Source organism: Neophocaena asiaeorientalis, unplaced genomic scaffold (genome assembly GCF_003031525.2).
Source record: "Neophocaena asiaeorientalis asiaeorientalis breed wild unplaced genomic scaffold, Neophocaena_asiaeorientalis_V1.1 scaffold55, whole genome shotgun sequence".
In the NCBI taxonomy this organism is placed as follows: domain Eukaryota; kingdom Metazoa; phylum Chordata; class Mammalia; order Artiodactyla; family Phocoenidae; genus Neophocaena; species Neophocaena asiaeorientalis.
Window position 1 is genome coordinate 3,440,176 of NW_020175684.1, and position 27,333 is coordinate 3,467,508.

The 27,333-nt window shown below is 32.7% G+C and overlaps 1 protein-coding gene across 1 annotated transcript in view; it reads left to right on the top strand.

The window, feature by feature from the left end:
• Positions 1 to 27,333, top strand: part of NCAM2 (neural cell adhesion molecule 2) — a 207,531-nt gene that overhangs the window by 44,317 nt on the left and 135,881 nt on the right. The window contains exon 8 of the mRNA XM_024732007.1: positions 1,796 to 1,941. Within this exon, the coding sequence (XP_024587775.1) occupies positions 1,796 to 1,941 (146 nt within the window). The remainder of the gene's footprint in view (positions 1 to 1,795; positions 1,942 to 27,333) is intronic.

Sequence of the window (27,333 nt, forward strand, 5' to 3'; positions counted from 1 at the left end):
AAGTTGTGTTATGTGTTATAACAGCAACAAAAAAAAGAGTAAGAAGGACCAGTGGTTGCAGTTGGCAGAAGCAGGCATATTACTTAGACCAAAAGACAAATGGTAATACATGTGTGGACACATCCTCTGACAGCTGGTCCTGTAGTAGCTGTAACAGAAATGTTTTTCTATACTAGAGAGATTTTCATAAAGCTTATATTCAAACAAAATAAGACAGACAATAAAGAATATACCAAAGTATATTAAAAAAGAAAATTGGAATAATAAGATGTTCTAAGAAGAAAGTGAAACTAGATTAATCAGGTAGTGTTGGGTAAAAAGAGCTGTTATTTTGGAGATCATGGTGTTGGAAAGTTACTCAGAAGGGTAATGTTTAGATGTGTTTACATAAAAATCTTTAATGATGAGAAATCAGCAAAGCTATGAGCCAGGAGAAAATTGTTCACATAGAGGGAAGAGTAAACAAACTTAAAATTATTAAAAATTATAGAAAACATCTAATTTGTTCCATCAGTATTTCCCGCTTAAGAAAATGTTCTCTATAAAATGTAAATGCTAAATATGACTCAGTATAAAAATAAATTAATAATTAGAAATGATAGTGTTTGAGATAATTCCAAAGGATAAATAATCTCAATCTACCTCAATGAGCTCATATGAAATATTTAGTTACTTTTAAAAATTAATCTGGCAGTAAGAACACAGACAAAGAAAGTTTCTAATATTTTTGTCCTTTCAAATAGAAAATAATGAATGAAATATAACATGCCATATCATTGTATAATCACTTTGTATAGTAACACTGAACAGATTTGTATTGTGTTTGACACAAAAGCATGTATATAAAGTGGAAATAAAACTAAATCCATTAAAGTCAATGGAGTAAACACTGAATTGTAAAAATATATAGGCCATGTTTCTGATATCAGGAATCTAATTTTCTAGGATTAAGAACAAGTTATTTATATTTCATAATTGATTGCATTTGGTGGTTAAAAAGAAACCTGTTACTTGTTCTGAAATAGTAAGTGCTGGCTTTTATCACTTTTAGGTTCAAACAAATAAAAACTTAAGAAATGCCAATAATACAGAATTTTAAAACTTAAAGCTCTTTGGTATATGTAAATTTGTGGAGGGATGTAACTTTTAATATTAATGTAATTTAAATTACTAGACATGATGTTTTGGTTTTTATAGAAGTCATAACTGTAAAGAAACAATTATCTACAATATGGAATAATATTAAGGTAGTCTGAGGTCAAAATAAATCAGCTAGAATAATAAAGGTTAAATAGTATGTATATATATTTACTTGATAAATATTTTAAACATTGCACATAATTACACTTACTATATATTCAGAATACAATCATTATTTTTCTTCTTTGGTTTTTGTTTTTAAAGTTTAAGAGATAATCACTATATAAGCAGATGTCATACACAGACATACACACAGAAGTACTCATGTGACTTTACAAAAGGAAAATTTTATTTTTTAGCTTGAGGAAAAAGTAATAAAGTGGCTTTTAATTGACAAAATCTTGGAAGGAATTATACTTTTTTATGTTGGTTTCTAAACCACTTAAAATTATTTTTGTAATCATAATCAATAGCATTATTTTCTAGTTTTTTCTCCTACAATTTGCAACTCTCCTGGCACTCTTATAAAGCAAAGCATGACACACATCTGCTCAAAGTTAATAATTCCATACTATGCTAAAGGGTACTTAAATTGTCACCATGAATAGTAATATTTCCTCCAATACAGATTGAGTAATGTATATATTTTTTACAGTACAGCCTCACATAATACAGCTTAAAAATGAGACTACATATGAGAATGGTCAAGTCACACTAATATGTGAAGCAGAAGGGGAGCCTATTCCAGAAATCACGTGGAAAAGAGCAGTGGATGGCATCACTTTTTCCGAAGGTGATAAGGTAACAGCAATTTAATATATAGTGTTTTTCAAAACTATTGTATTGGATTGGCCAAAAAGTTCGTTCAGGTTTTTCCATACCATCTTATGGAACTTTTGGGTGAAACCAATATTTTCAGTGTTTTGCATATAATTAAATATCACATTGGACTCCAATTTATCAAGTAACTTGTAGGAATGCAATAAATGGTTTAATTCTTAAAAAGGTGACTCTACCACAGTTAGCCTAAAAATAAATTCAGAGGAGAAAAAAGTCAAATTGTAATATTTAAAGTTGTTTTTCATTGAGCCAAAAATCTTAGGTTTTTAATATTGTTTCTTAAGTTTGCCTACATGCAAACTTTTGGTATAAACTGTATCTATAAAATATCTTATTGCAATTTCAATTCCTCCACCTTGTGCTGTGAAAATGAAAATAAGTTAAATTCACAAAATTCTGGCTGTCATTTAACTCTTAACTCTTTAGTATTATCTTTATGCAGTAGGACAGTAGGTTTCTGCCTTTATACAATCTATAACCTGATAAAGACCAATACGTACAAACACAACAAAATACAGCATTTTGATAAATGTCACTCTCATGTAAATTGGTGAGTTTTCATCAAATGCATTCAAGTTCCTAAGAAATCAAGTAAACATTATCATATATTTCACTGCACTCCATAGATTTTCATTATCGTTATTTTTTGTAACTATTTATATAAGGCCCCAAGTATAAACCAAACTGAAACAGAAAGAAAAAGGCACAGGATTAAGAATATGATGGAATTGGCATTTTCACACATGTAAAAATTATCAGATTAAACACTTAGATCTCTTTTCTTTCTCAGTGTTAAAGAGCAACCTTCTTAAAACCTCTTTCATTTGTTCAAATCAATTTCTGTTGAAGAAAATTATTTCTAAAATATAAGTACCTTTGACTTACCAACATTGATAGCAGAAAAATTTGAACTCAGTTTATTCAAAATATGCTTTCTATCCCTCCAACTCATCATGTAATTTTAACAACATGCTAACTCCATAAATTGACAAAGAGGCTTCTCCCTGGCCATTTACTATTTATCTTTTGAAATAATGTATTCCTGCATATCACCCTTCTTAGCCCCATTTCCTCCTCGTGATGGCATTTTTAAGAGCATATTTCTTTTGGCAATAGTTACACTATTTTGATATACTTGTTTTATATATGAAAGTTGAAAATCAAATTTATAAAATGTGAATGACATTGGCATTCTTCTGGCAACCCAGAAAAATGACATAGAGTTTGCTTTCATATTTTTTTAACTACGACGGTGCATTGCCAAATCTGGAAAGGAGTTATATCTCCATAAACTTCTTTAAAATTGTCCAAAAAAATTAGATATATATAACTGTAGATAACTGTTTTCATTGTCAGTTTAGTACTTTTCTTTGGACAAAATCACTCAAGAATAATGATTTTCATGTTTAGGCACCCTTATTAATTATACGTTCATATTCCTAACTCATACTTTCATTATTTTTTTGTACTATATATTTCCTGAAAGTTCTCTTCTCAAACATAGCTTTTACTCTTCATTTAATAGATGTTTCCTTATGTTCATACCAATAATGAGAGGTACATTATATTCAGTTATTTTATCAATAAAACGTTATCAAGTAACCAGAAGACCATGATATTTTATTCTATGCCCCAAGCCACCAAAACTACATACAGAAATTTCTTTGATAACAGTTGTGAAAAATAATCACCTAGTTTTTGTTTGCTAAGGACTATGTTTATTAAAGCACACATCTTTTTGTTTTTCTTTTGCTTTGTCACAAAACCATTATAGAAACCCTAATACACTTTTGTTTTTCCAAACACAACTATTATCCGGTAGATATACAAATTAAGACTACTCACTTCCTATCCTGACTTTTCTCCAAAATTATTTTAAGAACACTGTCTTATTTCCTGGATGGGAAGCCTCCTTTCTCCTAACATTCCTAGTTTCTTCAACAGCCAAAATTCAAAAATGGAAGAGTTGAGCTGAGCCTTGAAGTAAGTCACATGTAGTTTTGAATCTCAGCTCAGCCATTTATGTTGCTTCAGCTTTGGCAATACTACGTGAAGTCTTTTTAATATGAGTTTCTTCATCTTTAAAATATGGATAACAATACTTATTTCACTTATTGGTATTAGATGAAGAGTACATTGTAAAATGCATATGAAAGTCTTTAGGATATTGTAAATATTCAATGAACTTTGTTTCTTTTTCATATTGCATAAATATTGAAGCATAATTTATCTTGTTTCTATTATTTTGAGTAAACTCAAATTGTTAATAGACTCCATAAAGTCTGATAACTAAAGTCTGATTAAACATTACCATAGAGTATATTGTGATTATATCTCTCTTGTCATCAAAAGTAACATGAGATTGTATTTGCCTTAAGAATCACTTGGAGAGCCTGTTAAAATGCAGACTCTAGAATCCCACTTTCTGAGGTTGATTTAGTATGTCAAGCTCAGGACCTAGGAGTACTTTAATAAACTCATCAGTTGGTGTTATATGGATGCTCTCCATGTCATCCATACATTGGAAAGCAGTTCTCAAGCTCTAAGTCAAATGAAATTGAACAACTTATCCTTTCAACAGAAAAATATTCTTGACAAATTACTTGGCACCTTGGCACCTTGATAGGGGCTTGGAAATCACAGAATAAAACAATCAAAACTTTTCATTACTATCAATGAAAATGATAATTGTGTAGGTCATAGTGAAATATCATCAATAATATATTTCAAACTAATAACTCCATCCAAAAATAGGAAAATATATTTAGCAAACATGTTCATCATTGTAGATTTTCAAAGAAAGGAGTCTCAATTAATGTAGTCACATGTATATATTTTCTGCAGCTATAGTTCTGTAGCACTATTGGACTATGCATGTTAATGGTGTAGTGTAAAGTACCTTTGCATAATATATCCTTCAGAAACAACAACAAAAAGTATAGTGCTTAAACACAGAACTCTTTTAAACTCATAACTATTTTCTCTATAATCTACTTTAATGCATCTTCCCTACATTTAAAATAATATATGTAATTTAAAAAACTCTCCTGAAAAATTAAAAAAATACATGTAGTATGTAAGAAAAATACAGTATGCACTTGCTTTAGAAATATTTTTGTAATATCCATTGTTATTTTAAGATATTTTGTTCTTTATTTTACTTTTTAAAAAAATTTACAGTTTTACCTCACTAACTTTTAATTATACATTTATTGAAAAAATATGGGCAATTTACTTTAGTGGTAACTTGATAATTTTTCATTAAAATATCAATTTACTTGGGTTATCAAAAATTTTATTAAATTGATAGCTTAATTTTAGCACATTATTTTTTTGGAGTCATCCTAAGATACATTTGTGTATAAAAATTAGAAAGCCCTGACCTCTTCATTTAATAGATGCTATATACATAACTGTAATAATAGTTAAATGCACACAATAAACTTTAAGACAGAACCAAAGCTAATATCATGGAATGTGTTTAATTCAGCTATGACTCAAAAGTTGTAAATTGTTTTGCAATTTAAACACTAAGCAATCTAAATTTTTTACATTAAAAATCTTTATTTTCTAAATAAAGCCATGCTTTTTCACAGGGTTGATTTGAGGATTATGTGAGATTGTATGACTAGAGTGTTTTGAAGTCCCTGGTATAAACCTCTGTCATCTATTTTGAATCATTTTCCTTAAATGATCCCTTATTTTCATTCTTATTGATCAATAAATATTAGTAGATGTACAATTATGAGTATTGTTAAATTAGTATGGGAAGGCATGAAGTGTCATTCAAGTCAAAATTTAATCCCAAATTTGTCACTTTGGCGTGTCATTTACCGTGTTAATTCTCCTGCCTGATTTCAGTTTCTGCACGTCTATATTAGGGTAATAATAAAACCTCCCTGGAAAAGTTTCTAAAGATGAAATGAGAGCATGCAGATCAATATCTTAGACCCAGATTGAACTTAAAAGTGTTATCTTCTCTTTTCCTTGGAGGTATTTAGTCTTTAGATACTTTAGAAATGAGACAATGATCATATTAATTCTGTGACGACTGCTGCCCCAAAGAATCCAGATAAAAACTAGTGTGAGCATAGTCATATGTATTGTATGAATAATATCATCCACAAAACAATAGAATGTTGTTACAGTTGTAGATTTTGCATCTTTGACATAGCTATATGTAGACGTTTACTATGATATAATCTCTAGCAATGTCATTTCAATGACTCATATATGAACTTGTCTTACCATACTAAATTCCTAATCTTGTAACTATATATTGCATTCCTCTTGGAAGTTGACAATGTTGGGAATCTGCATTTGAGTGTCATCTTAATCACTGTATGTGTCAATCTCTATCATTGCAGGGAAATACTACAGATGAGGGCTGTAACTTCCTATCCTGCATAAGGATAGACTTTCAGATTACTCTGAGAGGTAAAGCCTGGTCTTTACTCGGTGAGACACAATATCAGACTAGAAATACCACAGATTTATTACATCATCATCTTCTTTTTCCCTCTCTCCCAGGTCTATCTTCTCCCACTCTCCCCAGAATTTTCCTTTGTAGGAAGTAGGTCATTTTTTTGCTTCCTTTTGGGCCCTATTTCACCTCCGATATTATGTAGCAATAAATATTGATTTGGGAGAGACACTTCCACATTCTAAGAAGTACCTAAACAAGTCATTAAGATAGGAAGAAAAAGAAATTGTATGCCCCACAAAGCCAGGTTGCTTAAGAATGCCAGTTCTTCATCAATTTTCAAGATATGATTTCATATGATAAAATTGGTTAATTTTGAACATTTTTTAGAAATTTTGTTGCTTGTCATTTTGGGAGTAAATGGAAGTAAAAGATCTACAGGAAGTGATTTTTATCTCTAAAATTCTTACAAAAATGTAAACATAACAGTAACCAATCTCATCTATGTGAATAGACTGTTTTATGTAATAATTCTAAAGTGCTTATAATATTGTTTGGTGGATGACATCTCACATGAGTCATGTATCTACTCTTAAGATACAGAATCTATAATTATTTTATTTCTGGTATATTTGTCCTACCGAGTAAATTTTAGTCCTACCTCCACTAGAAATTAATCTCACTCTACATTGAATAAGAAGTATTTGAACTGTATAGCAATAATTTGTAACTGTTTTAAAGCAGAATTTCTCAAACTTCAGTCATTTGACCATCAGTTTCATTTCTTTTCCATATTCATGTGCATCCTGGACTGTTATAAACTTAATTTTTTTTCTTTAAATTAAATTAGCTTTTTATTCATTCTAATTCTAACGAAAAATATGTTACATTTTAAAGTGCACATCAAGGTAAATATAAAACTATAAAATAAAATTTGTTCTAGGGGCTTCCCTGGTGGCGCAGTGGTTGAGAGTCCACCTGCTGATGCAGGGGACACGGGTTTGTGCCCCAGTACGGGAAGATCCCACATGCTGCGGAGCGCTGGGCCCGTGAGCCATGGCCGCTGAGCCTGCGCGTCCTGAGCCTGTGCTCCGCAACGGGAGAGGCCACAGCAGTGAGAGGCCCGCGTACCGTAAAAAAAAAAAAAAAAAATTTGTTTTAAAAATAATACCTAAACTTAGCATGTGCACCTTTCCTGGTACACACACCATGCTTTTAAGACACTGCTTTCATTTCAAACATACTTTGAATTAACATGATACAAAGTTTAGCTACAAAATTTTGAGGACAGACCCTGTTATGCTTTCTTTTATTTGGAGGGTCAAGCACTTCCCTCCAGTAAATAAATATGCTACATTTTTAGTTAAGGGTAGAAAGTTCACAAATCATAGTAACAAAAACCCATTTAATTTCAATCCTTAACACCAAATGATCTTTTCAAAATGATGCCAATAAACTCAATAAATAAAGCATAGTGATTTAACTTCAAAAACAATGTTTTTCTATTTTGCTGAAGTAAAATATGAAATGCTGGTAATGGTCTAAGTTTAGATCAACTCAAACTTTGTGATTAAAATAATAGGACTTTCTGTTCTTTTACATTCATTTGAAAAATGTGTTTTTCTGTGTCAAAGAAAACAAGCCTACTGATTCAACATTAACTTTAGTACTTTAAGTCCATTTTGCTTTCTGTTCCTTTGAATAAATAGATGTATTTAAACTGAAATTTAAGATAAAAAAATACAAATTATAGTCTACTTTAACATTTAGCTTTGCACTTACATACAGAAGTCATAGTTGTACCAGAGTGTTTCTATTTTAATTGTATATAAGTAGTAAACATTTTTCTCCATGAATTGAGGCACTATGATCTGGACAATACTTACTTCAAATGTTCTTGCAGAATAAACTACCAAGACAAAAGGAATTTCTAGTAATAATAAAGATGGGCAGTTCTTTGATACAAGCACCTGAATAAAATATGTTTTAAATTTTATAAAAATTAAATTCCTAGTGTCAAAATATTTATAATTACATTACTGCATTCATTATTATATTGTTTTATGCTCTAGGATATTATTTTTTATTGCATAGGTACAGCTTTGGACCTAAGGAAAGTTCATGTTTTTAAATGATTTATTTAAACCACTTTTAATGGAGGGCAGAGGATAATGGAGTAAACTTTTCACATTATATGAAAATCTCTACTAAAAATTCTTAGATATTTTTATATATAAACTGTGAAAATTACATTAGCCTTTCTGTATTTCCCCCTTTTTTCATTCTAAAGCAAATACAAGGTCTTGAAAATTAAATTTAATAAAATGTAACAGTAAAATTATCTTTACAGTGACAGGAATTTATGTCACTAACATTTCTTTTATCATTTGCCCAAGTTCTTTTAACAACCATCAACAAATTTTATTGAGGGCTTTTGTGTTTACATGTGCTATACTATGCACAAAGAATATAGCAATGTAAAAACAGTTTTCTGACTCATAGTGCATACAATTTAGGAGAGGAGATGGAATCAAAGCATATTTAAAATTAGCAATATTTTATTTATGAATATGCAATTTTGATATATGAAAACTCATATGCAAAATATCAATTTTAAGTATATAAGTAGACTTCTACAAGGCTACACATATAGCTGTGGCATAGTTTTCTGTGCTATCACAGACCCAGTTCAACTTGTTCTTCTGAAAGTCCTCTGTATTGGTGCATTTTGGAAAGTATATCTATCTACTCTCATTAGAATATCTCATTTCAATTTGCTCTAGGCTGAAAATTTCTTCGACTCTGATTTAAAAAGAAACTTTAAAAAATATTTAATGGTGTAATTGGCAACACCTTTGTATTATAGGAGACAACTTAAAATTTTCAACTTCTTTTTTCTCTTTAACTAGAAATTACAATATGAGACTAACAAATCCACAGTTACTGATTTAAGAAAGAGAGACTGTAGTGTTTCAGGTATCTGTACATTATTATAAAAGTTCCAGTTCAAATATTTTGAAGACAGTCATGTACAGTTGAACTAGACAGATTGCTTGCTGTGGGTAGTAGTATGATAAAATAGTAGATGGAAATTACAAAAATGCAGAAACTTTCAAAGACTCAGGGGTTATAGATAATGGAATGTATTAAATTCCAAATGACAGAATGTCCAGTCCCATGAACTTCTCTATCACAATTTGTAAGATCATCAATGTCTAAAAAAAAAAAAAAAATCCTTTCATTTGATGTGACATTGTATTAGAAGATCTTAAATAATCTTTGTTACCCTGATATTCTGCCTTGCTGTGAAATTAAATCTTTGAGTTAATATTCGGGGAAGGGGGTGAGTGGTACTGAACCAAGGTTGTACATCAGAATCACATAAGGAGCTGTATACACATGTACCTGACTGAGCCTTATTCCCTGGGAAATGTCTGAGCCTCTCTCCCAGAGTTCTAACTGCACCTGGCTGCTAGATATTCTTATCCAGTATCTTTGACAGGGATTAGAGAGTTATATTTTGAAAAGCCCCAGAAATTGCTCCTGTGTTTGTACCCTGTAGAGAACCACTACCTTTAAAATTACTATGTGTCTTGCATCACAAACCCACACACACACACACACTTAAAAATACACACAGTCAACTTAATGTGATCTTGATATCCAATACATATATAAGATATATAAAAGGAATTAGTTTGTCTAACTCATGGATTTCTAGTCATGTTAGCATTGGTATTCCCAGTTCGTATAAAACAGAGCTTAATGAATTGAAATTATGTGGTAGTTGCAACACTGATTCTTTGTTTCAATTTCTGGATTTGCCATTTACCTTCTCTGTGACTTCAGGGAAGTTGATGTATTTTTCAGTTCCATCATTGATAAAATAAATCCCCTTCAAACTCTATTTCCCCATTCTATAAATCTTTCTATTGATTCAGTAGATAATCACATATTTTAAGATACAGTTTTTATTTCCATGCTAAGCCCTTTTTAAATTCATGTATTTACTAATTTTTCAATTCATGATTTTCTAATAACTTAATATAATGAGGCAGTGTGTTTGCAATTTCCTTCTTCTATATAGCTTTTCCATATAACAATTATAAGAAAAGCTAAGATTACTTTGGCAATGTCTTTACATTGGAAAAACAATGTCAGTTTCTGGTTGTAGAGAGGAATGCTAAAGAGCATACTCCTGGCACCTGTAGATTTTAATGCCTGTATTTTTTTTTTTTTCAGACGTTGGGCTTTTCTGAAGGATTTTGTATTTGAATGACATTTTCAAGGTCTTTCTAATGCAGTTTTTCCTACTGGTGTTCTGAGAGCAGTATTATAGATCCCTGCTGGGCAATAGGCAAAATGGATACTTCTATTCCTCATCTGACATACGTAGGGTGTAGATTATAATTAGGCATGTTGGAAATCTTCCTGGATGCTTCTGAGCTTGCTCAGAGGTGGGTTTTCAATCATTTACAACTCTCAGAAATTTCTTTTCCAACCCACACCTCAAATAAAAATTATCAAAGAAATCTAGTCATAAGTTCAACATGTAATTTTAAAAAAACATTTTTGAGAAAATTCTGGGAAATAGTTAAAAACTAAAAATTTCATTGTTCTTTTAAAAAAAACATCAGTTATTAATGAACTATTATTTTAAAATGTATATAAGTATATCCACTTGAAAGAAACTATCATCTTGTTTGTAGGATGATATGATATTAGTTCACAATTTTACCATAATTGTTCTGGGAAAAAAAAACATTATTTACGTACTGAAAGTGATTTTTCTTTGGCTTTGTAGCAGAAAATATATTATTTTTTCTTGTAAATGCCATATTCTGTTACAGACTTCATGTGGTACTTACTTTATCTTATGAAGAAATTTACCACTGAAGAAAATATAAAATAATGTAGCTACAAAAAAATGTAGATTTCAATGAATATTAATCGACTTAAAAAAAATAACAAATTTTCTGCTAAATGTAATTTTGATTTATTTATATGAAATTTTAGTGGAAAACAGGAACTAAATTCAAAAAACAAAATGAAATAAATTTGAATGAAGTGCTGTACAAGTAGACACAGTATATCTGAAAATATTTCAATAAATATTCTAATAAACAACTTGCAAAAAAAATAATACATTTGATGACTTCCATTGCCAAGTTTAAGCATGAAGCAAAAACAAGTGCATAAAAAAATGTTAGTTAAACAATAATTAATTTGTAAAATTGAATACATTTTCATGAAAGGTACTTTAAAACAATTATTATAATGCCCTCATTGCTTTGACTCATGGATTAACAGATAATAAATTTAAATAAAATATATTATACAAAGATATCTTCAGTAATAACTCTGTTCAGCCATCTGTTGAGTAGTTGTGTTTACTGAGGGGATAAAACCTTCTTAGTGAGGCTCTTCCTTGGCTACTATGTATTGTCATGATCTATATCTTGGAGCAGCATCATTGCTGTTGTTTTGTAATCTACAAAATTTCTCATTCAACTTTCTAAGTTCTTCATTCTTGGAAGCCAGATTATTTTGGATGCATATTTAATAGTGTATCTACTTATAAGAAAAACATTTATACTCTATCAAATATATAAAAATGATGTAATTTTAATAACTGTGGATCCTACCATCTTTTCCCTTGCCCAAATCACCCACCTTGTTCACTTCTTTTATTCTCCAGATTAAATTTCATTGTCTATTGTAATCACTAACACATATATACTCCTGGATCTTTTTTTGCTTTGTGAACTGTTTCTAGCAAAATGTCAGTCATGGTTTAATTAACCTCAATACCTATTCCACACATGTTGCAAGACAGCTGAAGTTAGCTGGAGGAAAACTACAATCATTCTGAATGATCTCCCTTTAAAATTGTGACCCATAGCTTAATGCATGCTCTTTGTGTTTTGCAGTACTCATGCCACATTTTCCTGGCTCATTTTCTTCACCAGTTTTAGATACATTTCCTCTATCCTCAAGTTCATAAACCTCCTCTGTTCTAAAAAAGCTCAGCTGGTGAACTGGTTCCTCTTTACTAAGAAAATAAAAACAATCAAAAGAAAACTGTAACAAATTCCTATTACTACATCTACATCAAACATAGCTGAACCTATATATTACCATGAAGGTAATATTCAGGTTTTTATGTGGATGCTAGTTCCAATCCTCTCTAACATATTATAGACATTAATCTAATAATTTATCTCTCTATTTCCAACATTTTTTTACTCTCCACCTTATTTATTATTCCCATCAACATTCAAAAATATTTTATTTCTTTTATATATATTATAGCATATAATATATAATTAACATAATATGTAACTTATACACAACATACATTTATGTATATATTATATATAAAATGAGTACGTACATACCTACATATCCTTTTTTCCTCTATTTCTTTTTTTTTAATTTATTTATTTTAGTTTATTTATTTTAGTTTTGGCTGCATTGGGTCTTCGTTGCTGCATGAGGGCTTTTCTCTGGTTGCGGTGAGGGGGGCTACTCTTCTTGGCCATGCACAGGCTTCTCGCTGCAGTGGTCTCTCTTGTGGAGCACGGGCTCTAGGCGTATGGGCTTTAGTAGTCGTGGCACACAGGCTCAGTAGTTGTGGCTTGCGGGCTCTAGAGTGCAGGCTCAGTTGTTGCGGCACGTGGGCTTAGTTGCTCCACAGCATGTGTGATCTTCCCAGACCAGGGCTTGAACCCGTGTCCCCTGCATTGGCAGGTGTATTCTTAACCACTGAGCCACCAGGGAAGTCCCTTTTCCTGTATTTCTAATTTTATTTTTTCTTCCAGTTTTATTGAGATATAATTCCCATACAGCACTATATAAGTTTAAGGTATACAGCATAATTATTTGACCTATATACATCATGAAGTGATTATTACAATAAATTTAGTGAACACCCAACTTCTCATATAGATACAAAATTAAATAAATAGAAAAAAAATATTTTCCTTGTGATGAGAACTCACAGGATTTGCTCTCTTAATGTTCATATATAACATACAGCAGTGTTAATTATATTTATCATGTTGTATCTTACATCCTTAGTACTTACCTTATAACTGGACGTTTGTGCCTTTTGACTGCCTTCATCCACCCCTGCCTCTGGTAACCACAAATCTAAATATGAACTCTTTTTCTATGAATTTGTTTGTTTTTGAAATATAATTGACTTTCAATACTATGTTAGGTTCTGTTAAACAATATAGTGACTCAGCAGTTCTACACATTTCACAATTATCTCCACAATAAGTCTAGTTATGGTCTGCACCCATACTTGGATATTACATAGTTATACAGGCACCCGTGGATCTGACCCCACCCACCAGTGTGCCAACACCAACTTTAGGACACCCTGGGCCCTGCAGCCAGCCATGGCAGGAACCAACCCAGTGCACCAGGGGACTGAAACCAGCACTAGGGCCCCCAGGGTCCTTTAGCCAGAGATCCCAGGACATGGCTCCACCCACCCATGGGTAAGCACTAGCCCCAGGACACCCTGGGCCCTGGCCTCACACATCAGCAAGTTGACATAGAGATCCAGGATCCTGGCTCAACAACCACTCACCCTAGAACCCAGGTCTGCCAATCAGTAGGTCAGAACTACCCTCAGGAACCACTGGGTCTCTGTAGCCAGCCACCTTGTGACCCATCCTGCCCCAGAGGCCAGCATTCTCTGCACAAGGCAGAGCCTGGCAACCAACCAGACCCAAGCCAGACACACCTACCAGACCATTCACAGTAGTCATCCTACCATAAGAGAAGGACCCAGGCATCTCACATGGGGGCACCCCTAGAGCATATAGGTCTGGTGAATAGAGGGGAGTGTGCTGCTGGGACACATAATATGTCTCCTGCAAAAGGCCACTTCTCCAAGGTCAGGAAATGTAACCAACCTACCAAATACATAGAAATAAAAATAGAAAATTAGACAAAATGAGGTGACAGAATAATATGTTCCAAACAGATGAACAAGATAACACCCCAGAAGAATTAAATGGAGATAAGCAATCTACCCTATAAAGAGTTCAAATTAATGATTGTAAAGGTGTTCAAAGAACTTGGGAGAAGATTGGATGACAGAATGAGAAGTTAGAAGTTTTTAACGAAGAGCTAAAAAATATAAAGAAGAGCCAAACAGTGAAGAATATAATAATTGAAATGAAAAGTACAATAGAGGAATCAACAGTAGATTAGATGATACAGAGGAACAGAAAAGCGAGCTGGAAGACAGAATAGTGGAAATCACTGAAGCGAACAGAAACATGAATAAAGAATAAAAAGAAATGAGGACAGTTTAAGAGACCTCTGGGATAGCATCAAGTGTACTAACATTTGCATCATAGGGATTCCAGAAGGAGAAGAGAGAGGGAAATGGGCATAGAATATATTTGAAGATATAATAGCTGAAAATTTCCCTATCTTGGGAAAGGAAACAAACATCTAGGTCCAGGAAACACAAAGAGTCTCAAACAGGATAAACCCAAAAAGGATCACATCAAGACACATTGCAATAAAAGTGGCACGAATTAAAGATGAAGAGAGAATATTAAAAGCAGCAAGGGAAAAGTAAGAAGTTACACGCAAGGGAACTCATGTAGTCTATCAGCTGACATGAGTTTCAGCAGAAATTCCATAGCCCATAAAAGAGTGGCATAATAGTTAAAGTGATGAAAAGGAAACACCTACAACCAGGAATGCTCTACCTAGCAAGGCTTTCTTTCAGATTTGATGGAGAGATCAAAAGTTTTTCAGACAAGCAAAAGCTAAAAAGTTTCAGCACCATCAAACCAGTTTTAAAATAAATGTTAAAGGGACTTCTCTAAGCAAAAAAGTCCACAACTAGAAATATGATAATTCTAAAAGGAAAAAAAATCTCATTGGTAAAGACATATATACAGTAAAGTAAGTAAACCAACCATGTATAAAGCTACTAAGAAGGTTAAAAGACAAAAGTAATAAAACCATCTAAATTCACAACAAGTAGTTAAGCGATACACAAAACAAAAAGATGTAAAATATGATGTTAAAAACAGTAAGCATGTGGGGTGGGGTGTAAAAGTGCAAGGTTGTTAAAATGCATTTGAACTTAAGAGATCATCAACTTAAAATAGTGTATATTTATATGTTGCTATATATAAAACTCATGGTAACCACAAACCAAAAATATCTATAATAGATACACAAAAAGCAACAGGAATCCAAACATAACATAACATAACATAACATAACATAACATAACATAACTAATGGATCACTGAAGAAATCAAAGAAGAAATCAAAAGATACCTGGAGAAAAATGAAAACAAAAACATAACAATCCAAAATCCATGGGATGGAGCAAAAGTAGTGTAAGAGGGAAGTTTATAGCAATAGAAGCCTACCTCGGGAAACAAGAAAAGTCTCAAATAAACAACCTAACCTTACTTATAATGAAAGTAGAAAAATAAGAGCAAGCACAACCAAAGTTAGCAGAAGAAAAGAAGTCAAAATATCAGAATAGAAATGAATAAATAGAGAATTAAAAAAATGGAAAGATCAATGAAGTTAAGAGCTGGTTTTTTGAAAAGATAAATAAAGTTGATAAGCCTTTAGTCAGACTCATCAAGAAAAACAGAGTGAGGGCCCAAATAAATAAAATTGGAAATGAAAAAGAATTTACAACCAATACCATCAAAATACAAGGGACAATAATAAAATATAAAGAACAATTAAATATGCCAATAAAATATACAACATGAATTGGACAAGTTCATATAAATGTATAATCTTCCAAGACTGAACCAAGAAGAAATAGAAAATAGGAACAGACCAGTTATCAGCAATGAGATTAAGTGAGTAATAAAATAGCTCCCAACAAACAGAAGTCCAGGACCAGATGGTTTTACAGGTGAATTCTACTAAACATTTAGAAAAGAGGTAACTTTTATCCTTCTCAAACTATTCCAAAAATTTGCAGAGAAAGGATTGCTTTTGAACTCATTCTACAAGGGCAGAATCAGCCTGATACAAACACCAGACAAAGATATCACAAAAAAGAAAATTACAGGCCAATATCACTGATGAACATAAATGCACAAATACTCAATAAGCTATTAGCAAACTGAATTTAACAATACATTAAAAGGATCATACACCATGATCAAGTAGTATTTATCCCAGGGGTGCAAGGATGGTTCCATATCTGCAAATCAATGTGATACACCACATTAACAAACTGAAAAATAAAAATCATATTCTCTCAATATATTTGGAAAAGGTTTTGAAAAAACTCAACATCGATTTTTGATAAAAACTCTTAATATAGTGGGTTTCATGGGAACATACCTCAACATAACAAAGGCCATATATGGCAAGCCCACAGCTAGTAGAAAAGCTGAAAGCATTTTCTCTAAGATTAGAAACAAAACAAGGATGCTTCTTCTCATCACTTTTAGTAAACATAGTATTGGAAGACCTAGACACAGTAATCAGAAAAGTAAGATCAACCCTAATTGGAAAGGAAGAAGTTAAGCTGTCACTGTTTGCAGATGACATGATACAATGCATAGAAAATCCTAAAGATGCCTCTTAAAAACTACTAGAACTCATCAATGAATTCAGTAAAATTACAGGACACATGATTAAATACAGAAATCTGTTGCATTTCTGTACACTAACGATGAACTATCAAGAAGTGAAATTAAGAAAACAATCTCATTCACCATTGCATCAAAAATAATAAAATACATAGGAATAATGTAACTAAGGAGATAAAAGATCTGTACTCAGAAAACTATAAAACACTGATGAAATAAATTGAAGATGATGCAAACGGATGGAAAGATATACTGGGTTCAGTATATCTTTGGATTGGAAGAATTAATATTGTTAAAATGACCATTCTATCCAAGGCAATTTACAGATTCAATTCTATTCCTATCAAAATATCAATGGCATTTTTCACAGAACTAGAACAAATAATTCTAAAATTTGTATGGAAACACAAAAGGCCTAAAGTAGCCAAAATGATCCTGAGAAAGAATAACAACGCTGGAGTTTTAACGCTCCCTGATTTCAATCCTACAAAGCTTCAGTAATCAAAACCATATGGTATTAGCACAAAAACAGATACATAGATCAATGGAACAGAATAGAGAGCCTAAACAGGAACACACACTTATATGGTCAATTAATCAATGACACAGTAGGCAAGAATATACAATACAGAAAAGATAGCCTAAATGGTGTTGGGAAAACTGAACAGGTACATGCAAAAGAATCAAACTGGACTACTCTCTCACACCATGCCCCAAAATAAATTTAAAATGGATTAAAGACTAAATGTAAGACCTGAAGTCATAAAACTTCTAGAAGAAAATGTAGGCAGTAAACTCTTTGACATTGATCTTAGTAATATTTCTTTGGATATGTCTCTTCAGGCAAGGGAAACAAAAGCAAACCTAAACAAATGGGACTATATCAAACTCAAAAACTTTTGCAGAGATGGAAACTATCAAAACCCAAAAAGGTCACCTACTTAATGGGAGAAGATATTTGCAAACCATATATCCGATAAGAAGTTAATATCTAATACAAATAACTCAACATCAAAAAAATCCAAACAACCCAATTTTAAAAATGGACAGAGTACCAGAATAGAATAGACATTTTTCCAAAGAAGACATACAGATGGCCAACAGGCACATGAAAACATTCTCAACATCACTAATCATCAGGGAAATGCAAATCAAAACCACAATGAGATATCACCTCACACCCGTTGGAATGGCTATTATCAAAAAGGCAGCAGGGCTTCCCTGGTGGCTCAGTGGTTGAGAGTTGGCCTGCGGATGCAGGGGACACGGGTTCATGTCCCGGTCTGGGAAAATCCCACATGCCGCGGAGCGGCTGGGCCCATGAGCCATGGCCTCTGAGCCTGTGCGTCTGGAGCCTGTGTTCTGCAACGGGAGAGGCCACAACAGTGAGAGGCCTGCGTACCGCAAAAAAAAAAAGGCAGAAAATACCAAGTGTTGGAGAAGATGTGTAGAGAAGGGAGCACTTGTGCACTGTTGGTGGGAATGTAAATTGGTGCAGCCACTATGAAAAGCAGTATGGAGGGTCCTCAAAGAACTAAAAATAGAACTACTGTATGATACAGCAATTCCACTCCTGGGTATTTATCCACAGAAAATGTATACACTTATTTGAAAAGATATATGCATCCCTATGTTCATTGCACCTTTATTTACAACAGCCATGATATGGAAGCAACCTAAGTGCCTATCCATATATAAATGGATAAAGGAGACATGACATATCAATATTTCTTAGTCATAAAGAAAGAATGAACTCTTGCCAACATGGATGGCCCTAGAGGGTATTATGCTAAGAGAAATAATTCAGACAGAGAAAGACAAAAATACTATTTCACTTGTATGTGGAATCTAAAAATCAAAACAAATGAACAAACATAACAAAGCAGAAACAGACTTACAGATGCAGAGAACAAACAGGTGGTTGCCAGAGGGGAATTGAGTGGGGGGAGGAAATAAATAGGTGAGGGAGATTAAGAGGTACAAGCTTCCAGTCCAAAATAAATGAGTCATGGATATGAAATGCACAGTGTGGTTAATTATAGTTATACCCACATATCCTTCATATATGAGTATATATTTTTGTCTGTGCAAATATCAGAAAGGTAGATAGCTACTACATTTGGCTTCCAAATCCCATCTGACTTCTATTCTCTATTCATAGCAAAATCCCTTGAAAATGGTGTTTAATCTTGTTCTCTCTAAATTCTTCCTAGAATTATCTCTTGAATATACTCCAGTCAGGCTTTGACCACATGACTCCACTAAAACTCTTTGGAAAGCTTGTTACTAATAACATTCACTTTTCTAAACTTTATCACAAATTAGCAGTCCTGATTTTACTTTTCTGCTTAAGAGAGGCATTGATCCAATTAAATGATCTTTTCTGCTTGTTGCATGGTCTTTGGCTTATGGTATACTTTCCTGTTTTTTTCTCTTATCAGTCTTTGTCTTCTAATTGATCTCTAAATTATCAAGGGCCCTAGTTTGGGGTCTATTCTTGGATTCCTTTCTCTAATTATGTTTATTCCCTTGACTTATTCATCTAGTCTCATCATGGCTTTAATTACCAGCTGGATTCAGTAAAATCCAAATTTTAAACATGAACCTCTCCACTAAATCCTAGTTGTCTGTATCCAGTGGTCTACCAGGTAGCTCCATTTGGATATTAAATAAGTATCTTAAACTGAAAGTATACAGTCCAACTCTATACATTATCTCTACTTCTGCTTCTCTGTCAGTCATCCAAATTTCATCAAATGGTGATTCCTTCCCTCCAGTAATATAGTCTAAAATTCTTTATGTAATCTTTGACATATTGATTGTTATACACACATTCAAATGTTGTAAATCCTGTTAGCCTTATTTTAAATATATTTAAAAAATTGATAATTTCTCAAAACACAGCTGTTACTGCTCTAGTCCAAGCCAGCATAGTGACTTGCCTAGACTATTGCAATAACTTTTAAGAGGTTTTAATGCATTCACCTTTGCTCCCTGTTATTCTCATTAAAATATCTAAATTGGTCCATTTGAAATAAGTCAGATAATATCACTCTTTTTTTCAGAAGCCTCCAATAGCTTCTCATATCATTTGGAAATCCCTTTTATTACCTACACTGCTCTATATGATAGGCCATTCTTCAAATCTCTATTACCTTCACTTTTTCCTCAAATCCTACTATTAAGATCAATTAATTTCAACCAAATAAGATTTCACATTTCCTCCATCAATCCTTGGTGCTGGAAGATTTTCAATAGTGTATGTATTTTATCCATCTACAACTTTGAATGTACATTGTGAGTCATAAGTGTAGTGAAAACTATCCCAAATCTTTGATGTACTAATTGCAGTTTCCAGCACTTTTGAGTTTGCTGAGAGAGTCCTTGATTGCCAACCTGAAGTCTATGTAGTAAGACTATTGATTTTTAACTATGTGTGTGTTTAGGTTAATTGTTGAATTCTTTAGGTAAACTAAGTATAAATTGCAGACCGCTATTCTTTTAATTACAAAATCTGAAACCAGATAAGAACTTAAACTGTGTACAGAACACTAGAGTTGACTTACTATATGGATATTTGCATTCAGTTTTGAAGTACACTGCATCTATCTGAGTCATAGGAGGTGTGAAGCTACTGGGACAAAAATTTAAAAGAAAAAAAACATAATGCTAAAGAAATAGTAGCATACTCAGTGATAATTTGAATAAATTTATATATCCTCTGATTGCTTAGTGAATTAATAATTTGCTTATTCATAAATTAAATATCCTCTGAGACCAAATGATAGAAATGGTGATAATTAAGGAGTTTCCATAGACAAATTTTATAGAAGCAGGAGGTTAGCAAGCAATAGAACTGCACACATTTCCTGTGTGTACCATAGAGAGATGTTGGATCTCCTTTTCCTATATTACAGAAACATGCCTGGCTGGCTCTTTGTTTTTTTTGTTTGTTTTTTTGCGGTACGCGGGCCTCTCACTGTTGTGGCCTCTCCCATTGCGGAGCACAGGCTCCGGACGCGCAGGCTCAGCGGCCATGGCTCACAGGCCCAGCCGCTCCGTGGCAGGTGGGATCCTCCCGGACTGGGGCACAAACCCGCGTCCCCTGCATCGGCAGGTAGACTCCCAACCACTGTGCCACCAGGGAAGCCCCTGGCTGGCTGTTTTGATCAGCATCTTGAGATAGCACATTGTGCTAAGAAGTATACTATTCTAACACCTTCTCATATAATTTACAACAAGCTGCCCTGTAGTATAATTATTTACTACACATCCCATACCTGCATATCCCAACACACAATTAGAAACTTGTTGAGGGCTGTTTGTTATCATTTTTGATTGTTGTAGCAAAGGTAATATAACTTCCCAGACCGTCTCTGCTTCTTGGCTCTCTGTTTACACCATGACCCCCTTTAATGATAATGTCTGTAAATTTTTATCTCCTGATGATTGATATATATCAATGTAAAGATTCATCACAGACCTGTCTGAGCCGTAATTTTGTTTTATTATAAAAGAATATAATATAGAAATACAGGCTTTACCTTCTCTTTTAATGTTTTGACAAAGACCACACTGTATCTTTTCCTTTCTATGGTTTAAAGTTGTATCACTGATTCATTTATTCCACACTTTGAAAGTGTCTTAATACACCATTTGGCGTTTGGTAAAAAATAAATTTTGTTAACATTTCCACCTTTCTTTCTCCTATGCATTATTTTATTATCTTGATAACTTAGATCCTTTCTGGAGAGTACCTTCTCATTTAATTGAAGACTTCTAAACTATAAAAAGTTTAGTTTGTATATGCATTATTTATTTTAATTTGTCTTTTCTTTATGAATAGATACTTTACCACAAAGCAAACAAAATCCAAAACCAAACTAAAGCAGCTCACTGGAGTTCGTGTATATTATACACAGTTTTAATTTTTAGCCATCTTTTAGAGGTAGCTTGTTTCTTTGTCTATGTAGCAAAATGATTTGATTAAACTGTGTTTTTATGTATTGTTAGTTTTTGGTGTTTATGTGCATGTATAATATAAAACGTTTCCAATAAATAAAGTGCTTTTTATTTAAAATAATTAGGTTAATTGCATAATTGTCAGACTGTAAGACAGCCTGAGAAGAGTTCAAAACGCAGAGATAACAAATACTTTTTTATCTTCTTGAGCCTCCCACCTAAAATGAGCCACTGAAGTAAAGTATATGAGTCACTCAGCATAGCTGTGTGTTAAAAAAGGAGCATATATTTGCTATAACACTGCCAGTATATATGACAGTAATTATACACATTATTTTCATAACATTTCTTATATATCCTACGTTGTATATACTTTAATATGTATTTGAAATGATGTGATTTTTTAAAAGAAGGAAAAATATACACATACATTTCCAGGTACTATTCTACTTTGTGGTATTAGTCTGATAAAAGCGATGCGGTTAATAGCGATGTGTTGTATACCATACGAATTCTCATATATGTGACAAAAGTTGATCACTAGATGGTAAATGCATTTCATTTTCTGATGTTAAGTGTGGGACTAGTGACAATTTAAAATACTTGTTAGAACGTATATTTCCAGGCATATTAGATAAAAAAGGGCTTGATTTATACTCTAACTTTAAACAATGACAACAGACAAAATTTATGTCATGATGGATAGCATATTGATCCATGAGAGGAGAGAAACAAATGATGTGACCCCTATGATTGGTAGAGTGTACTTTGTAGAGAGTTTCCAGGCTGTAGCACAGGGATGAAGAGTCTGACTGTTTTATTCGAGGAGCCAGTGTTCTGAGTTTGAATGACTTAGGGTGCTAGAAATCACAGGATGGGGTACCAGAGAGGGAGAGCCCTGTAGAGAAGAAATTCACACAGATAGAGCTCCAGAGATCTTCAGCACTCTCCCCAAGAGTCTTTAGCTGAGTATTGATAAGTGTATGTGTGTGTGAGGAGGAAACTATGCAAGGCCACAGAAAGAACCACTGGAATACTGAAGTATGTTGCTTCAGTAGTGTGGTCGAATTAGTCCTAAACTAAAGATTGCTCCCAGCTCGCCTAACAAGGTTTAAAAGCCTCAAAAGAATAAAACTGTTTTCATGTAACTCAAAGTATATAATTCACAATGTTTGGCATCCAATAATTATGAGGTATACAAGGTACATGAAAATATAACCCATAATAGGGAAAAAAACAAATCAATCAATAGAAACAGATCCATTGACACAAATAACAGTAGATAGGAACGTCTTTTTTTTTTTTTTTATATACTGCATATGTACTACAAGGTAAAAGGAAAGCATGAACATAATACAGAGAAACATGACACAGTAAAAGACTAAATCAAAATTCTAGAGATCAAAAATGTGTCAAGTAAAAAAGACATTGGATTGGATTAACAGAAGATTAGATACTGCAGAAGAAAACTCTAGTAAAATGAAAGACAGAAAAATACAATTTATCCAAATGAAGTATAGACAGGAAGAGAACATACATATACTTAGAGCAGTCCTGTGTCTTTTTCATGCTTTGAGTGAGTGTTGGCCAAAGAAGGCTCAGAACAGGGCCCTTATTTGTCTCACTAGATAGAGCAAAGAAAGAATGTTCCCAAAATATTTTGTATTTCTTCACACTGTAGTTTTTCCCTTACAGAACATGTTGTAGGAATTTATATAAAGATATACTATAGGAAAAGGATAATAACTATTGTTAACATCGAATATATACTATGTGTCAGGCATTTTTTAAACATTTCATTTAACATTATTGTACTAATTGCTGTTGCATATTGTGCTTTTTGCTTTACAAAAATCTTTCATTTGTCTCTAATTTGGACAAGATTGCCATACCGCTGAGACACTTGTTACCAACTACATCACTGATTATAATAACATTTATCATGTATCTAGCACTGAGGCTACACAAACTTAAGTAATTCTAACCAGACCTAGGGAAAAGCAACAAAAGTTATGTACTGTGTATTAGGCAACTTGCACTGTGATAACTCTGCAAAATAATGACAGCAAAACCTCAGGGCTTTCAATACAAAAATCTATGGGTTTGTAAGTAGGCTGTAGCAGCATGCTCTAGACTTTAATTTGGGTTCTGCTCTGCTCTGTATGTTCTAACAATTGAGAAAATTGGATGAAGGAACACATCCCATCTTGGTTATGCTGCTTAAAAATTCCCATGATAAAATGTGTGCTGTATATTTAAAACAAAGACTGGAGAATTGTATAATGAAACCCCACGTTCTATCACAGCCTCAGTCATTATCAATGCTATGCCATTCCAATTCTAATATTTTTAGTATTGCACTTCATCTGTTTTCCAATTGGTTATGATTTTTATAAAGAAAAACATTTTAAAATCTGAATTAAAAAAACATTGAACAAAACCTATGGCTTCTTCAAAGCTTTTAAACAATGGAATCTATATTTTAGTCATTAGGTTACTTCCAGAGCAGTATGGTATAATAATGTGATATCAATATTCACAAGGTAAGTTCAATTATGTGCATAAATCACCACAATACACCTGACCATCTTATAATAAATGTTGAATAGGAAGAATTTCAGTGTATAATGTGCCTCATTCTTTCAGACTTCCTTTCTATCTTCTCATTTTTGTGTGCCATGAAACTAAATTTTAACTCAAGATAGGAGGTAACTTTTAGATTTAAGTTTCTTCTTGGCTTCTTTATCCCTTATTGATTTTTTAATAAGGAGCTTTCTTTCTTTGCTTATTTTCCATTATGAAGGATATACAGAAAAATTGGAAATTCAGAAACAATAGTGATCAACCTCTTTTTCATGGTTTCTTAACCTTGGGGGAAGCAATGACATTTTAAATGGATTGAAAGCCTACTGGCTTTCTACACTAGCCCCATACTTATGGCTTGAATTCCTATGTCCTGAGTTTTCTGAACAACACTGATATCAAATATTTTGTTCTATTATCTTCATATTTGATTAAAATTGCACATACACTCAAGAAACAACAAAAAAATAAGTATCTTGTCATTCAGAGTCAACAACGGTGTTGCCAAAATTAAAATGATCAGCCATACTACAAGCACATTCCTCTCCTAATTTATTTGCTTAGAACTCCAATCACAATGAATGACCATAAGTAATAGTGATATAGACATGGGGTCAGGATACTTAATACAGCTTTAACTAATATATACATTTTGGAAATGATACATAGTCATTAGAATCCACAAATTTAAAACCATTGAATAGTGACACAGAGCCTATGTCTGTATAAAGCCTACAAGACAAGGCTTTTGACACCAAAGTCATTTGGGAAGCAGGGAGGTACTTCTGATGAAGGGCAGGGTCAAGGATACAGTCAAACCATCCATAAACATAGTGGCAATTACAGATAAATTCAATATCTAGGGATTTGTTATTAGTATTATGGATGAAATAAAATATAAATCTCATTATTTGGCAATTTAATCATTTATATGTGAAATGTTTTATCATTTATTTAGTAATTTTGCTGTCATATAGTAGTTTTTCATCCTGATTTTAATTTTGTTTTTTTTACTGACTATCTTACATATTTTCATTGATAAAATATTATAACTATTTTATAATATTATAAATAAATAACTGGCATGTGGTTCAAGGAATCATGAGAAAAGTCTAGCAACAGTAATGCACTGTTAAGTAAGAAGATAGGAGAGGTGTCATTTCCCTTTGAGACAGAATGCCTTTGGACCTCACAATGAAATGGATATTGTGTAAACTCACATATTTATCTTTTAGGTCTAGATATCAGATGTTTTGTGCCAATTTATTTGCCAGGTGCTGAGCTCTTTTCAAATATTAAAATCATTAATCTCCCTTATAATACTATAAAGGCTGTACTTTTAAACCCATTATACAGAGGGAGAAACTGAGGTACAGCTAAATTAAGTAGTTGACTCCAAGTTACAAAGCTTATAGATGGCGCAAACAGGATGTAAAGTTTCCCATTTGGTTCTGTAATCTCTGGTCTTACCTACTGTTAAGGTAAATAAGGCAGCACGCACAGGCACCAATACAAAATATTCAGGGCATATTCTGAAAACCAGCATTTTGACAATTATCAGTTGGAATTCACCTTTTCTAATTTTTTTGAGTTAAAATATCTGAAAAGTTTATTCTGCTTTTGGCCTGATTATCATAGCATTTCAATTTCAAATAGTAAAGTACTGAGTATATAATATGGAATATAATGTATGCGGGTTATTAAAATATGATTTGTTATGGTCAAATGTGAATATATGCATATATATGTATAATTTTATATACCTACAGCAATCTACTAATAAAAAATCAGATTTCCCATCAAGGGATCTGTGACAGAAACTTGAAAATATCCTTTGCCTCCTTTCTTTCATCACCAGTTCCCATCTAAACATTCACTGAATGCTGTGGATTCTTCCTCAGTATGTTTCTAGAATGCACTCACTTCTCTCCATCTAATCTACCTCTACCTTTTCCCAGAACACTATCATTGCAGTATGTTTCTTGGTGTTTTCTCTTCCCCCTTTCAAAGTTATTCTCTACCCTGAGGCATGAATGATGCTCTCAAATAACAAATGCATTCTCCCTACTCCTTTGCCCGAAAACTTGCCTATCCTTTCCAGTTCTTTACAGAACACTCATTCTTTCTTTTGGCTTTATTTTTTAATATTTTCTAACATATAATTCACATAGCATGCAATTTACCCATCAAAGGGTAAAATTAAATAAATTGCCTTTTAGTATATTCACAGAGTTGTGCAATCATCAACGCAATAAATTTGGGGACATTTTCATCACCTCAAAAAACAAGTCCCTCTCCACGTGACTGTCACTCCCCTGTCACCTTACCACCACCTGCCAGCCCTAGGCAATCACTTTTGTATCTATAGATCTGTCTGTTCTGGAAATTCTGTATAAATGGAAGCATTCAAAATGTGGAATTCGTTACTAACTTCTATTCACTTAGCATAGTGATTGCAAGGTTCATCTATGTTGTGGCTTGTGTAAGTACCTCATATTTTTTATTGACAAATAATATTTCATTATATAGAAATAGTACATTTTATTTATCCATGCATTAGTAGATGGATATTTGTGTTGCTTTCACTTTTTGGATTTATTAATAATGTTCTTATGGACATTTATGTAGTACATGTTTTTGTGTGGACATAGATCTTTAATTCTCTTGGGAGTGTAATGGCTGAATCATACGGTAACTCTGTGTTTAACATTTTGAGTACCTGTCAGACATTTTATCAAAAGCACCTGCACCGTTCTACATTCCTATCACATGTGC